Here is a 15403-nt window from a genome sequence, read left to right as displayed (position 1 = left end):
AATGTTTGCTTGGTTACAAATTAAGTCGCTTAACTGGCTTTCTAATACGAGACGAACGACGCGGTTCAATGGGTGGTGGTACGGCTGAGGAAGTTGATAGTCGTCCAGCTGAAGTTTTGGGTTGTGTGCGACGCTCGGATGGAAGTGTGGAATCAGCAGATGTGTTTTCAGACGGCATCAGCGTGGCTGGTCGCGGAGTTGGTGCCGGAATTGTCGATGCGAACGATTTCGGGGAGGCGGTGACCTCAGGGGATGTTACTGATGCTTGATTCTCAGCAAGAGTTTCTGGCAAAGCTTGGGGAATCGCATCAGTGTCGGTGTCTGGAACGGTGTCGTAACACTGGACAGAGCACTCTTCTAATAAGCTAGGCTCCAGATGATCTACGTGCCATCTGGAAGACTAACGGTGTACGTTACGGGTGACACCTGGTTCATAATTTTGCCTTGGATCCAGCCTCTTTTTATCAGGTCTTTCACCATCACAACGTCACCATGTTGCAGGGTACATCACCGTTTGCCAGGCGCATTCAATTTCTGTCGCTCTTGTTGTTTAAGTACGTGTTCGCGAAGATTAGGTCTGATTAAGTCCAATCGAGTTCTCATGGTTCGGCCGAATCGGAGTTCAGCTGGTGAACAGTTGGTCGTACAGTGCGGAAAAGCACCATAGTGTATCAAGAATCTGGATAAAGTGTCCTCTCGAGTTAGGCCTGCCTTTAAGATAATTTTTAATTTACTTTTGAAGGTACGAACTCCGTTTTCGGCTGCCCCATTCGATGCTGGGTGATATGGAGCAGTCTTTATGTGTAGAATTCCTCTGGCTTCCAAGAACTTTTCTAACTCGTCCGAGGTAAGACTTGGGCCATTATCACTCACGATGATCAGTGGATAACCCCAGGTTGCGAAATATTCACTCAAGGCTTCTGCAGTGGCCTTAGAAGTTATATTTCTCATTTCCTTGACGTCCATCCATTTGGAATATGCGTCGATGATTAGTAAGTACATGCATCCCTCGACAGGTCCCAGGAAGTCGATATGAAGTCGATGGTTCGGACCATCAGGCCATTTCCAGCTGTGCAACTTACTTCTGGGTGGATCGCTGGAGTTTCCGAGACACATTCGGCAAGCTTTAGTGATCTTTTCGATGTCTCCATCCACACCTGGCCACCAAATGTACGAGCGAGCGAGGTTCTCATTTTTACTATGCCCATATGAGAACTGTGAAGTTCCCGGAGAATAAGATCTCTCAAAGCTCGGGGGACTACCACTCTGTAGCCCCACATTAAGCAACCCCTATCGATGTAAAGTTCTGTCTCTTTACGCTTGAAGACTTCAAATTGAGCTTCAACCTTCTCAGGCCAGCCATCCATAACGTAGTTACAAATCTTGGATAACACGGCGTCTTTCCTCGTCTCAGTTTCGATTTGTTTCACATCAATACATTGTATATCATCGTTAACATTTAAATAAGTATAATCTACACTCTGACTCTCCTCTATCCTTAATTCAGGCAATCGGGACTAAGCCGGCCAGATATTATAGTGACATCATCAGTACAGTTGGGATCAAAAATCAGTACAAAGCCATAAAAATCAGCTCATTTTAAAGCGTATTTTTTATTATTAGCCATATAACAACCAAATAACAGCGCATTAAGTTAACAAAAAATAACTAATAGACCTTTAAATACATATAGTATTATCAATATAAAAATTCATTTCTTTAAAACAAGTCAAAGGTATTACGTATGTATGAACAGCTGTGCTCACGAAAATAGTAGTAAAATGTATTGACAGGTTTTGAAAATTTTTTCTTTCCTTACTTAATTTAAATTTTTTATAAAAATATAGTTAATTCTATTTTTCTATTTAATTTCTATTCTATTTAATTTTCTAGAAAATTTATAAAAATTGAGAAAATTTAAAAAAATTTGTTTTCAGTTTCAGTAGAAGACGACCTCGAGTCAGAATCTGTTTGCATATTTTAAGCAACAAATTTAAAACATATCTAGTTGGTGTGCTTATTAAATACAACATTCACACTAAAATGTTGACTGAAGGGTATATTACCGAATTATCGATAAACGAATTTTCGAGTACGAATGAAATTTAATAGTGTTAAATGTGTATGTGCAAGTAAAATTACAGGTGGTCGAACATCAAAAATCAAAGTAAAGCTACATATATCATATCAAAGAGTCGGTAGTTTGTACATTTTCCAAATTTTTAGAACTTACATTGCACCGTAGCAGTCGTCGTCTTAAGTTTGAAATACTGACAGCCGATTTATCAGTGGATGTTTAATTATAATCAAAAGATTATCTCTTATTGTCATCTTCTCAGTGTACTTAATATAAGATTAACTCACCACCACCTTTCATAAGATTTCTTAATGGCGAAACCAGCTTTTCCTGTAAATCCTGTAAAACCTGCAAATCGTGAAGTTGGGTTGGTTTGAATCCAAACAGTTTGTTATTTCGCGAAATCCTAGGAAACGAAACAATTGCCAGCTGACACCTTTTCAATAATGCTTTAAATTTAATTAATGCTTTCACTCTGCTCACACGTATGAGTTGTCAAAAACCATTGTTTTGAACACCTCCAGTAAATGTCAATTACACCAGTTTACAAAAGTATTTATGAAATGTAAAAATCATTACAAACTAAAAATATCAGTATATTTTGCGTACTGATTTCGGGCTCTTAAAAATCAGTACAATAGAAAAAAATCAGCACATGTACTGATTAAATCAGCGCATCTGGCCACCCTAATCGGGACAGACAATCAGCACTGTAGTTATCTTTCCCTCGAATGTGGTGAAGATCAAACTCAAAGGCAGACAGGAAAACTGCCCATCTCTGTATTCGGCTTGCTGCGTGGAGTGGTAATCCCTTTATAGGATTAAAAATTAACTTCAGTGGCTTATGGTCTGTCTCGAGTGTGAATTTCCTACCATACACATATTGGTGGAAAGATTTAACAGCAAAAGTTATCCCGAAGGCTTCCTTTCCAGTTGAGAATAGTTTTTTTCAGCTTGAGCTAATACTCTAGAATTAAATGCAATTAGTTTACTAGTTTTATCAGGATAAATTTGCGAAATTACCGCTCCTATTCCCACTGGCGAGGCATCAGACGTTATTTTGATTGGGAGAGATGGATTGTAGTGCGTTAACACGTCACTAGAACTCAATTTATTTTTAATATTAATGAACGCTTCCTTGCATTTTGTTGACCACAGCCATTTAGTATTTTTCTTTAGAAGTGAATAAAGTGAATATACTATATCGGCGTTAGCAACAAATTTGGCGTAATAATTGGCCATGCCAAGAAAAGACCTTAATTCGGTTATGTTTTTCGGTGGTGGCATGTTACTAATCGACTTGACGCGTTCATCTTGAACGAAAACTCCCTTTTCATAAATTTTAAATCCCAAAAATTGGATTTCCTTTACAAAAAACTTACATTTATTAAATTTAACAGTTAAGCCACAATATTTCAGTTTTGTTACTTCATGCAATCTAGTCCAAAGTTCTTGTTCCGATGAACCAACTACTAACACGTCATCAAAGAAGCAAATTACACCGTCAATACCACTTAACGTTTTCTCCATAAGCCTTTGGAAAAGACCTGGAGCAGAAGCCACCCCAAAGCATAATCGTTTATATACGTAAAGACCTTTGTGCGTAGTTATTGTTGTTAAGTTTTGGCAGTTTTCATTTAAAGGCACTTGTAAATATGCATGGTCTAAATCAATTTTGCTAAAAAATTTACCGCCGTTTAATTTTGTTATTAAGTCTTGAATTCTAGGTATTGGGTACCTGTCAATTACTAAACATTTATTAACCGTTATTTTATAATCTCCACATAACCTGATCTGACCATTGGTTTTAACAATAGGAACAATTGGAGTCGCCCACTCACTAGACTCAACTGGCTTGATTACATCTTCATTAATTAATCTTTTAAGTTCATTTTCTACTTTTTCCACCATAGCGTAGGGGAGTTGTCGAGGCTTACAAAAAATTGGAGAGGCATTCTCTTTTAATTCAAAGGACATTTCTTCATTTTTATAGCAACCTATTTTTTCGTAAATACAGTTGGAAATTCTTTTAATAATTTATCAGCATTGAAGCTGTTACAATAAACATTGTTTGCATTTTCAATTAAGTCAATCTTTCCATTTGATATCAGCTTAAATATTTTTAAATCTTTCATCCATTCACGACCGACGATTGGGGTTGAGCTCCCTGGTGAAACAAATAACTGAAGTTTTTTTATTTTGATTCTCATAGTTGACATTGACCGTAATTACTCCACGACGAATAATTGGGTCGCCAGTGTACGACTTAAATTTTCTCATTGTACCTTCCAATCGTAAATCGTGAAAAATTTTGTTATTTCTGAATTCTCTTTCTGAAATTGCTGATATTGGTGAACCTGAATCTAATTCAAACTTAAGTAATTCATTTTCAACATTAATTTCGATATAAATAGGGTTACAATCAGTTTTAACCTCTTTATACCCTTTCACTTCATTAACCGATTCGTTTTCGTTAATCTCGAAAAATGTATAACAATTATCAAAATCATCTGTCACTTGCATGACTTCATCTAAATAATTTTGCTTATTTTTCGCTTTCTCTTTTGCATTACACCCATTTATCTTCATGCAGTTCCTTTGCTCATTGTTTTCATAATTTTGAGGGTTTTCTTTTCTTCTTTTCAATTTACAAACTCGAATTAAATGACGCTTTTGTTTACAAAATGAACAATTATAAGACCTGAACTTACATTCTACTTTTGAGTGCTCAAACTTACCACAACATAAACAAGAAATTGTCTTCTCTGCACTGCCATCACTTGTTTTCTTGATTGAGTTAACTGCACTTATTACTCTAGTCGGATTCATTTCACCTGTGTCTCTTGCCACTGCTTCTTCTCTGGCAGCCAATGCCAGTGTATGTTGGCTCCGTCATCGATAGCATCTTTTGTCTAATACTGTCACTACGGATTCCGCACACGATTCTGTCCCTTAACATGTCATTGAGATTTTCACCGAAATCACAATAAGTTGACAGCTTCTTAAGTTCTGCAACAAAGTCATTAAAGCACTGGTTAGCGTGTCTCTAGCCTATGAAATCGCGTACCGGAAGGCATGGGTGGCGATTACCGAATATACAGCATTAATCGAAACATATCAATTAACCCCATTCACATAGGTACATCATTTTATATCAGTTTACGCTAGAGGCCCAATTCACATATATTATATATAGTTACCATGAAAAAATTGTTAAAGAAACAATTGAGTATTATTACTGAGAATCTCCTGAAGATAAGTAAAGTTTTCGGATCGAAAAATATTGATTTTCAAGAATTCTACACTATTTCTACGAAAACTTGTTTTTTCTCCATATAAAATACAAGGAAAACTTTGAGCGCTTTGAGCACTACCTAAATTATTTTTTATGTCAAAATAAAAAAATATGGGTATATTTTTTTCGGTATATAACAATCCTAGGGGGTGGCGGCATTAAAAATCCAACCTTGTTTTTTTTTACATACATTTTTGGACCACTTTAATGTACATACATATGTGCATATTGATGCATATTAAATTTTACTGCAAAAAATTTTTTGATGTTTTGATTTGTCCCAAGTTTTGGTGCTTTTAGGAAAGTTGGCAGCCATGCGGTCTCACATTCGTGAGTACTCACCAAGAATACAAGATTGCGCCAATGAGAGAGGATTTTTGAGCGTAATTTTTGCGTGACGTCATCTTTCTTGCAATTTCGAGAGAGAAATGCCAAAACGCATTTAAAAATATGTAATCAATGCAGAAAAATGTGCTAATTTTAATATTACATCGCCCAATTTTGTAGGAATCAATAAATATACAAAGATTGATTAATTAGGAAAACGTAGCAATAATTTTGGACATGTACCCCTTTAGGTAAGTACGATTTTTAGCACATGAAAAACGGGATGTGTTAACAGTGTTTGCAATTTCATGTATGCCAAAAGGAAGGTGTGCAGCAAAGCGAATTTTTTGACTCGACATTGTAAAAAGCCATGCAGAGTGCATATTTATATTTGTGGACGGTAGTCAACCACCATAAACTCCACAGCTTTTATTTGATGACTTTTGTACCATATCCGAGAGGATGTATGAGTGTGGCTTCTTTGGAAACAAATATTCTATGTAATTAAAACATAATTTAAGCTGAACCTTTAAATGTATAATAATTTCGGCACTGTTTTGTATTAGGTACGTAACAGCGCGGTAAGATTGGTGCATTACCTCATACCAGCACTAAAGAGAATCAGGTACTAACAAAAATAAGTAGGTAGTGAAGTTCACGTATCTATTTACTGTAGAAACTGCTTTTATATGTATGCCATTACCAGAAAACTAAACCCATCAACTGTCTACATTCACGATGGAAATATACCTACTACAATTCACCAAGGAAAGGCCAACATAGTTCCATGTAGAAGCTCATAGCTCACACACATAGCACAAAGCTCGATTTGGTGTTTAATGCATCTCCTCGCCGGCACAACTGCTTCCACTTTTTCGCCAGATTTGCGTCCGTAGGGAACGAAAAAAACTTATATCGGACGCTTTCCTTTTGTTTTCACTATTACACTTTGCCACGGCACACTTCATTTTGCCTTGTAATGTCTCCATAATTATTTAAATCCACGCAACAATTCCTTTTGTTTTCACTATTACACTTTGCCACGGCACACTTCATTTTGCCTTGTAATGTCTCCATAATTATTTAAATCCACGCAGAAATATTAACGCAGAAATATTGAAATTGTTATTTGGTTTTTTTCGTATGCTCACAATCAACAATTGCACCAAGATGACGTCACGCACACAGCTCATTCAGTCAAAATCACAAAGAGCGGATTAGCGGTGCCGCGATTGGCGCAATCTCTATTTATCTCAATCGTGAGTACTCACATATACATGTTCTCTCATTCCGATCACACATACAGATGCAAGTCGAGCAAAATTTTCTGTTCCCCCCCCCCGGGCATAATTACCCCACCTCATCTACCCAACGGTTTGCACATTTGCCCGCGGTTTGCACGTTTGGGCATTTTGCCCGTATGGGCACATTATGCCCATCGCTAGTTTAGACTAAAGCTTAATCCTTTAACTAGACGTATATGTTTAAATTTTTTAATTCGGGCCACGTGCTTGGACACGATAACCCAAAATTATTGTACAAATAACCGAACCGTGTCCGAACTGTCTTACTTATGCATTTTTCTATAAACAAAAATTTTATAAAATTAAACTGCAGTAGTTTTCATCTCATGTGGATAATTACTGTCACAAATACATAGTTTCGAGCTGATATTTATGTAAATAGTATGTGCATATGTATATTTTTTAGCAGCGCCACATCTTTATCAGAAAATTCCGAGAATCCAAAAATAGGTACTGTCACAAGTTGCAGGGCATCATTTTAACTCGACCTGCTCCCTCTTCCACGGATAACGGTACATCGTTTAGGGGTTTAAAAATATTTACCGTCAGCAATTTTTCATCAAACTGCATTAGATCGTATTATGTACTCTATCCTCGAAAAAGCAAACAATTTATTTTCGAACCTTTGCACGGGTGTACCGAATTCTTGCAGTTTTGAAACGCGCAAGAATTTTCTTTTAGTACTTTCATCCAACTTCACTAACCTCAAAATTTTGTTTACTTTTTCAAGAAACAAAAATTTTGCCGCTAGTGAATCTGGTAGAATGATTTTAGTTAAATGACATAAACTTGTTAAAAGTGGTCGGCAACAACAAAGAATGTCAATAAATGAAACTACCTTCTCTTTTTGTATCATGGCTACATATAATAAACAAAAAGGTAAATGACTTCAGAGAGAGGTACGAAGCGAAACACAATTTTTGTTAGTCGAATCGACTAACGAAGCACGTTCAGGGTTAAAGAAAAAAGACATACATACATATGTTTAATATACATACATACTTATATTTGCAATAGATGCGGGAAAAGCAAGGAATCTGCCATCAACTTTGCCATCCACTGGCCAAAGAGTTTCAACGCGAAAAATTATCGCTAGTGCATGAGCCCTCGGATGATTTCTTCAAATCTCAGGTGGGCATATACTAATATATGTATGTATAGGCCTGTATGCAGTTCTCAAGAAAAGCTAAAATTCAATACAAAATGGCGTACAAGAAATGGCTAAGATATTTTCTTAAGTCAAATTTCCTTCAGGCAGTACGCTGTTCTTAAGAAATTTGCTACGCTTTTTACTACGGTTTTCTAAAGTTTTTTGTGAAAAAAGAGCACAAGGCAACCCAGGTTTGCAACAGAAATATATGCCCGTTCCATTATTTCTTGAAGAAAGAGTGAGGCAACAGGCTGTGAAGTATCAAAAATGTCAAAATTCCTTTGACACACACACGAAATAATGGCAAATTTTTCTTGACCGATTTCTTGAGAGCTGCATACCAGTTTTATGCATTTAAATTTCAAAACTAATTATATTTTTTAATCCATTGCTTAGTGGCAATATCAAAGCAAATCTTTATTATGGCTTATGTATCGCTGGCTGTTTGCTCTCTCTTTTGGGGTTGGTGTGATCGGCAGCCTAATAGAGTCATTCTGTGAGGGTAAATGGTTGATCTACTTAACCGATTGGGGCTTCTTGTTGTGTTTATACACAGGTAATTTTGGTGCTGTACTAGCAACTATGCACTACTGTAGCCAGGATAAATTAGGTAAACATTTATAGACATTTCATTATAAAATTACATGGCAGCTATTAACCCTTTTATACATATGTATATGTATGTATGTAGCTGTACATCCTTTGGCGTTAAAGATATATTGGGCATCCTACTGGACCACTTTGGTTATGGCGACAGCCATAACATTCATATACTGGATATTTATTTTTCCAAGTGAGTATATACATATTGGACATATTCTTCAATGTATATTTATCAAAATTTGTAATTTTTGAAATTCTTTGAAAAATAGCATGTGCTTATCATAGGGCTGCCAGACGTCCTGGTTTTCCAGGACCCCCATCTAATTTTTAGGAGATTTTTTCTTTGAAAAAAAGGTTAAGCTTTCTGTCATAAGTAGTCGAAAATCGATGATGAAACATTTTTTTCTAACATGTTGAACAATATCTGGTGAGTTTACCTTCTTTCTGTTTAGTTTATTTGGTTAAAATCTAATTTTGTATCTTCAAGCAAATACCAAAAAAGTGCAAGTTCCTGAACAGGTACACCGCTGAGGTGTCACACATAATACGCAGTAGATAATTTCAGGAGTTAAAATCTCTTCAAAAAGGCACTTCTGAAAGTCATTCCTTTCTCCTTCCTTTTTTGTATGGAGTGGCACAAATTGAAGGGCTTCTGCTTTCGCTACTCAAAGAAGAGCTTCCAGAAGGGCTTTTGTAGGACACACTTCTGAAGGCATTTTGAAGGAGTCCATAAAAATCATACTTCTTTAAGGAATTTAAACATTTAAGGTTGAGATCAAATATGTTTTATTGAGACTTAAAATGCTTATTGAATGTTATTTGTAGGAAGACAGAAACATGCACAAAAAACATAATTATATGATCATTAAAATGACTCCAAAATATTAAAAATATGCTTGATATATGCCCCAAAAATGTATATAACGAACATTTTTTTCGATTAAAGCATAAAAATTTCTTGTACATACATATAAAGTCAAATTGAAAAATTTGCTTGTGAATTTTGAATCGTTTGTGTATATTTTTTGGCATAATAGTACCTTAAAAGAGGGTAAATTACACCTTGTTTAATTCACATTGCATACATGTATGTACGGAGCTTAATAGATAAAAAATTCTCCAGGTGGAAATATTGCCACATTTTATTGAAGTGTTGCTTCACACAAAATATATTTGTTGCTGATATTAAGCACTTACAATAGATGCAGAATAAAACTTCCTGCTCAATCCGCAACACATCTGGAGCTGGATTCTGTAACTGTGAGAAAATGTAGTGTATACCGAGTGCAAAGCTCACAACCATGATACAATAATTTTTAGAATGTAGTTTCACTTCTTCTTCTTATCCGCCATGTTAGCTATCTGACTGAAAACGTGTTTCGTATTTTTTATTGTACCAAATTTTTCAAAAAAAAATCCACCTTTTGACGTTGGAAAAATAAATAATAATTTTCGAATATTTTTAAATATTTTTCTTCATAAAAAGTTAACTGCTGCTTTCGTGGATATTGCAACACACGGAATAGGTGTAAGGATGCAGCTATAAGAGCCACCGCATACCACAGAGTTTATCGGCCGCCTATTTAAATAATAGGGCTCGCTTGAAATATGTACATGAAGATGTATGGAGGTGCGCACACTCCTCCAGCTTAATCGCTCCGACCAATAAGTTGTGGTGCAATGGAAAGACTAGCGAGCCCATCTAAATCGGCGGCCGATAAAGTCCGTGGTGTGCGATGGATCTAATCCATTATAAACAAGAAATATTGCCGTTATATTTTCATTTTTATGGGGGAAACTTTCCATTATGGCCGTTCGTTAAAGGTGCGGTGGGCGAAGGGGAGTGGGCGTGGCACCTCAAACCGACCTTTTTGGAGAGCGAATGAACCGCCATTGACAAAAATGCAACCCCCGACCACCTAGGTCCCCTATGGTTCCCTAGGGACCCCTTAGAAAAATGGCCAAAAATCGCAATTTTTACTTGCGTCCACAGTATTTTTGCGTAGAATCCCTTTCTGCGTAGGCGGCCTTCGGCCGCGCTTAGGGATTATAACCCTTATTATGTAGAATTCTCCTTTCTGTGTGACCTAACTGGGGCTACCGCCCCAGTGATGAAACCTTTGGAAAGGATGAGGTAACTAGAATTCCCTTTCTGTGTGGTAAACCTGAGGCTGCCGCCCAGTAATGTCTATTTTGGTTACTGGGTGTTTTATAAAAATGTCTTGTATATAAAAATGTGTATATAAAAATGTATTGTGCAAATGAATATTTAACATATTTCAAGCGAAGAAACGCAAATGAAAATTGTGCTTTTTGGCAATTTTTCTAAGGGGTCCCTAGGGAACCAGGGGACCTAGGTGGTCGGGGGTTGCATTTTTGTCAATGGCGGTTCATTCCCTCTCCCGAAATCGTTCACTTTCCACTTCCACGTATTCACTACGGTTGAAAAAAATTCGGGCAAATTTGTTTTCAGGCGAAACTCACGATAAGGGACATTGTTATTAACTTGAATTGCATTTGAACCATAGAAAATAGCCTTATTTCATAGTACGGATAAAATAAACGTGCATCGAAACAACGTATATATTTGAGTATACATAATATCTAGGATGGTGCCGTGACAGAGTCCCAAGTGGCATAACCCCAATTTTAAAATTTTTTACTTTGGGTTATGCCACTATGAGTCAAAATTTCTTAAGCGGGCCACTAAAAATCTACTATTCGATTTGTATGTATCCATTAACATTTTTTGGAAGGTTTATAAGTTAAAAGTAATGCCCTAAAACGATTTTTGAAAATTTCAATTTTTCAAAAATTTATCAGGGATTGAAAATTTAGAAATTTTTTTTTAAGTACAATATATCAGCAAATAACTATTGAATCTCAATAAAAATTGGATTGTATGTTGAAAAATAGTAGGAGAACAGAAAAAAAATTAATTCACGTAAAAAAAATAGTTTATAAATAATTAATGTTACAATAAACAAATGGTAATTTAACTAACTTCTCGGTGTTGTAGAAAAAAATGTTTTTTTAGCAAAAATATTCATTTAACTATTAACTAAATGACTGCACAAGAAAATTTTAGTGCTATCTTACCAGAAAAAAGATCTGATCGATTTAACGTGTTAGATAGCGGCCAGGGCGGATGCACTAGGCCGAGCGCTGCGATTACCTAGCTTTAAGTAAACGCAAAAACAAATGACAATTGCACGCTTTGCTTGCATTTGTTATTTCGCTCGCATTAATTGTTTTATTTTTATCATGGAGCCACCACATAAGTGTTGTAATCCTTTCAAAAAAAAAAACGCAAAAATTATTGCGTAAGAAAAAATAACATTTTTTATCTGAAAAATGTGATAAAAAGATTAGTGGTTTACATGGTTCATTCGTTTGTGCTTCGTGTAAAAGACGACTGTATGAAATGAAAAATTCCACTCGATTTCAAGATTTAAATAAACAAGAGCAGGGTGTAGAAAATTGTAACTTACAGAGTGATGAAGACGAAGAAGAGTTAGAATTATCACATGTTTCGAAAGAAGATAAAAACTATGAGTGTAAATATGTTGATGATATGAATAAAATATTAAAATTAGCAGCTGCGGTTCATGAAGCTATCATAGTTAACCCTGCAAAAAAAAATTAAGTTAAATATATCTGAGCAGACAGTGAAATTCTAAAAAAATCTTTAAACAGTAACAATTCAAGTATTCTGACCGATAACGGTTGTGATGATTGGATAAGTGATTTTAAAATAGCATTGTCAAATGCATCGACGCGAGGAGAAAAAATTGTTTTATTTACAACATTACCAGTGAAGTGGTCAACTAGAAAAATAGCTAGAGAATTCGGCGTGAGCAGACGTTTAGTTGTTTCGGCTAAAAATTTAAAAGAAAACAAAGGATACTGCAGTCAACCTGATAAGAGAGTGCGTCGAGGTATGAGCTCGGATCTGACCGAAAAAGTGAAAGACTTTTACCTTTCTGATAACGTCAGCAGAGTAATGCCAGGTGTAAAATGTTTTAAGTTCATCAATTTTCAACAAAGTTGATGGTAAACGTCAACACGAAACAGTAAGCAATACTAAATATTTTGATTAATTTATAAATTATTTAATTAAAAAAAAATAGCTATGTTATGATAATAATTTATGTATAAAAAGCTTTTTTATAATTTTTTTCAATCTTTTATTTATTATTAATTATTTCGAATACTTATTTAATATTTAAAGTAAATAAGATTACTTTTTTTTAGAAACGTTTGCTGTTGGGATATCTCGATGATTTACACTCTGAGTTTGTAAAAGAAAATCCTCATTTAAAGATTTCTTTGTCAGCTTTTAGACTTTTAAGAGCCGAGCAGTGTATCTTAGTGGGTGCTAAAGGTACACACAATGTTTGCGTGTGCAAAATACATGGCAATATTCGATTAAAAATGAGAGGAATGAAAGAAGAATTTTTACGTAAAATATTCGATTATCGAGATACTTACAGAGATTATTTAGAAGCAGAGGTGTTAAAGAATGCAGTCTTCGTGACTTTAAATCGTTGCAGTCACATTCACTGACTAAGGCTTATTAACTGCAGCCAAACAATCACATGTTTGACTAAAGACTGCAAATTTGAAGTCATTAGTATTTTCTGTTATTCATGACTAATTAGTCATTTTTGCAGTCCGAGGTGAATAATGAAGTTCTAAAGCAATCTTTGCGCGCACTTCTTCATAGAATTATAATACTTATTTGTTTGGAAAATAAGTAAATGAGTATACAAAAAGCCTAACTAAAACCCCAGTAGTTAATATATAAAATATTTAGAAAATGTCAATGAATTCCAAAAACTTCCAATGCAATAAATTTGTATTTATTATATGTATGTACATAATATGTAGGTATTATGTACATGAAAATACAACAAAGTGCATGAGAACATGTTTACTTAGTTATACGTCTCCGTTAACTTTTAGCAACAGCAATTTTTCGAACTTGTTGTCAGAAAGCGTTCCACGGCGTGGGGTATTCAGTAAGGAAGCAAACGAAAAAAGCCTTTCTACTGCGGCCGAAGATGGCAAGGGTGTATTATATTTAAGGTACGCTTTCTTAATAATCGGGTACCGGTTAAGCATAGTAATTTCGGTAGTTTTGTCTACCATATACGACAAAAACTCCTCCTCGACAGAAGAACAATTGGTGATACTCTGAGCCATGGAATCGTCTGAAAAAGAAATTTAAAATTTATTTACTTATTTTTACGGTTTTAACTAGTCATTACCAGTCAAAGAAAAATCAAAAAATTCGCTATTATTAGGTTCGCATGGTGTTTTGTATTGAATAGGAATGATATTAGAGTCGAATTCCTCAGATAAGATATTTTTTACTAAATCATTGATTTCCTTAACTTTGTCAGTATCAAACGACGAATTCAAACACTTGACCCACTTTGTCTTAATGTCTGGACAAAGTACCGCAGCTATAACAGCGTCGTTTGAATTTTCCTAATCATAATATTTACGAAATCTCTTTTGCAATGATTCTTCCAATGAAGTAACTATGTTATCAAAATTTTTTAATATGCTATTTGCTCGAATCTTCCGATATTTTGTTCTTAGCGTCGCCAATGTAGGAAGAAGATAGCCATAAACCATTCTATTGTCTTGCTGCAAAAAATCAATCGCTTTTGATATCGGTTCTAACAATTTCAAATACTCGTCCAAATATTTAAAATCATTTTCGTGAAACTGTTTCACTTCAAGCTCTTCACAAAGCTCGTTTATATTTTCCTTATGGACATCAAACATTGAATGGAGTCGTACAATGAGTTCCACCTTGTCACAACCGGATATTTAAGCTGTGAACCCAATTTAGTTATAATCTTTTCAGATGATTTCGGTCTATTAACCTTACACCACAGATCGGAACACTTCTTAATCACCTACGTATGAACATATATGAAATCAAAATAAATATGTGTGGTTAATTTCCGATTAAATAGAGTAGATGGTCGAAAAAATTTTTATTCTAAATATTCAAGTAAAAAACTTGCGCACGGCATAAATACTTTTGTACTTAATACTTAATAAATACAATTTTGCCCAACACTGATTGCAAAACATCACAGAAATCCTACTTACTTTTTTATGCTTTTCGTAGATACTTGAATCACTTTTTATTAGCTGAACTAAATCCGTCGTGGCTACTAAGTTCAATGTGTGAGTTGCACACCTTATATGCTTTGGCAATGAGCTGTCAAAGAAATTGTTGGAAAATTCAACTGCATTCAATTCATCCATATTTTCCACTTCCTCAACTTCATCCTCCTTATGACATATTAGTGAGGGAGTACTCAATCCAAACTCTTTAAACGCCTTTATAAAATTGGAACCATTATCAGTTATAGTGGCAGACACATTGTTACTGTTAAGACCAAACTCTGCATGTATTTTTAGTATCATATCATGAATACGATCGAAAGTATGAGCTCCATAAAATCGTTGACATGCTAAAGCAAGTGATTTCCTTTGGAATGACTCATCTAGCCAATGGCAAGTATATCCAAAAAAACTTCTGTGCTTAGTCGACCATATATCAGCAGTAGTGCAGACATATTTGCACTGTGTTAACATTTGTTTTATGTTTTTGATCATAGCAA

At 35.2% G+C, this 15403-nt stretch overlaps 1 protein-coding gene across 1 annotated transcript in view; it reads left to right on the top strand.

Annotated features, from left to right (window-relative positions):
- Positions 1 to 15403, top strand: part of LOC118735295 (protein rolling stone-like) — a 75157-nt gene that overhangs the window by 15216 nt on the left and 44538 nt on the right. The window contains exons 2-4 of the mRNA XM_036464966.1: positions 8021 to 8134; positions 8550 to 8763; positions 8845 to 8946. Coding sequence (XP_036320859.1) covers positions 8021 to 8134; positions 8550 to 8763; positions 8845 to 8946 — 430 coding nt within the window. The remainder of the gene's footprint in view (positions 1 to 8020; positions 8135 to 8549; positions 8764 to 8844; positions 8947 to 15403) is intronic.

This window comes from Rhagoletis pomonella, unplaced genomic scaffold (genome assembly GCF_013731165.1).
Source record: "Rhagoletis pomonella isolate Grant_MI unplaced genomic scaffold, Rhpom_1.0 Rhpom_scaffold_00003, whole genome shotgun sequence".
Lineage (NCBI taxonomy): Eukaryota > Metazoa > Arthropoda > Insecta > Diptera > Tephritidae > Rhagoletis > Rhagoletis pomonella.
Note: the sequence above shows the minus strand (reverse complement) of the source record. Positions and strands in the feature narration are given on the sequence as shown.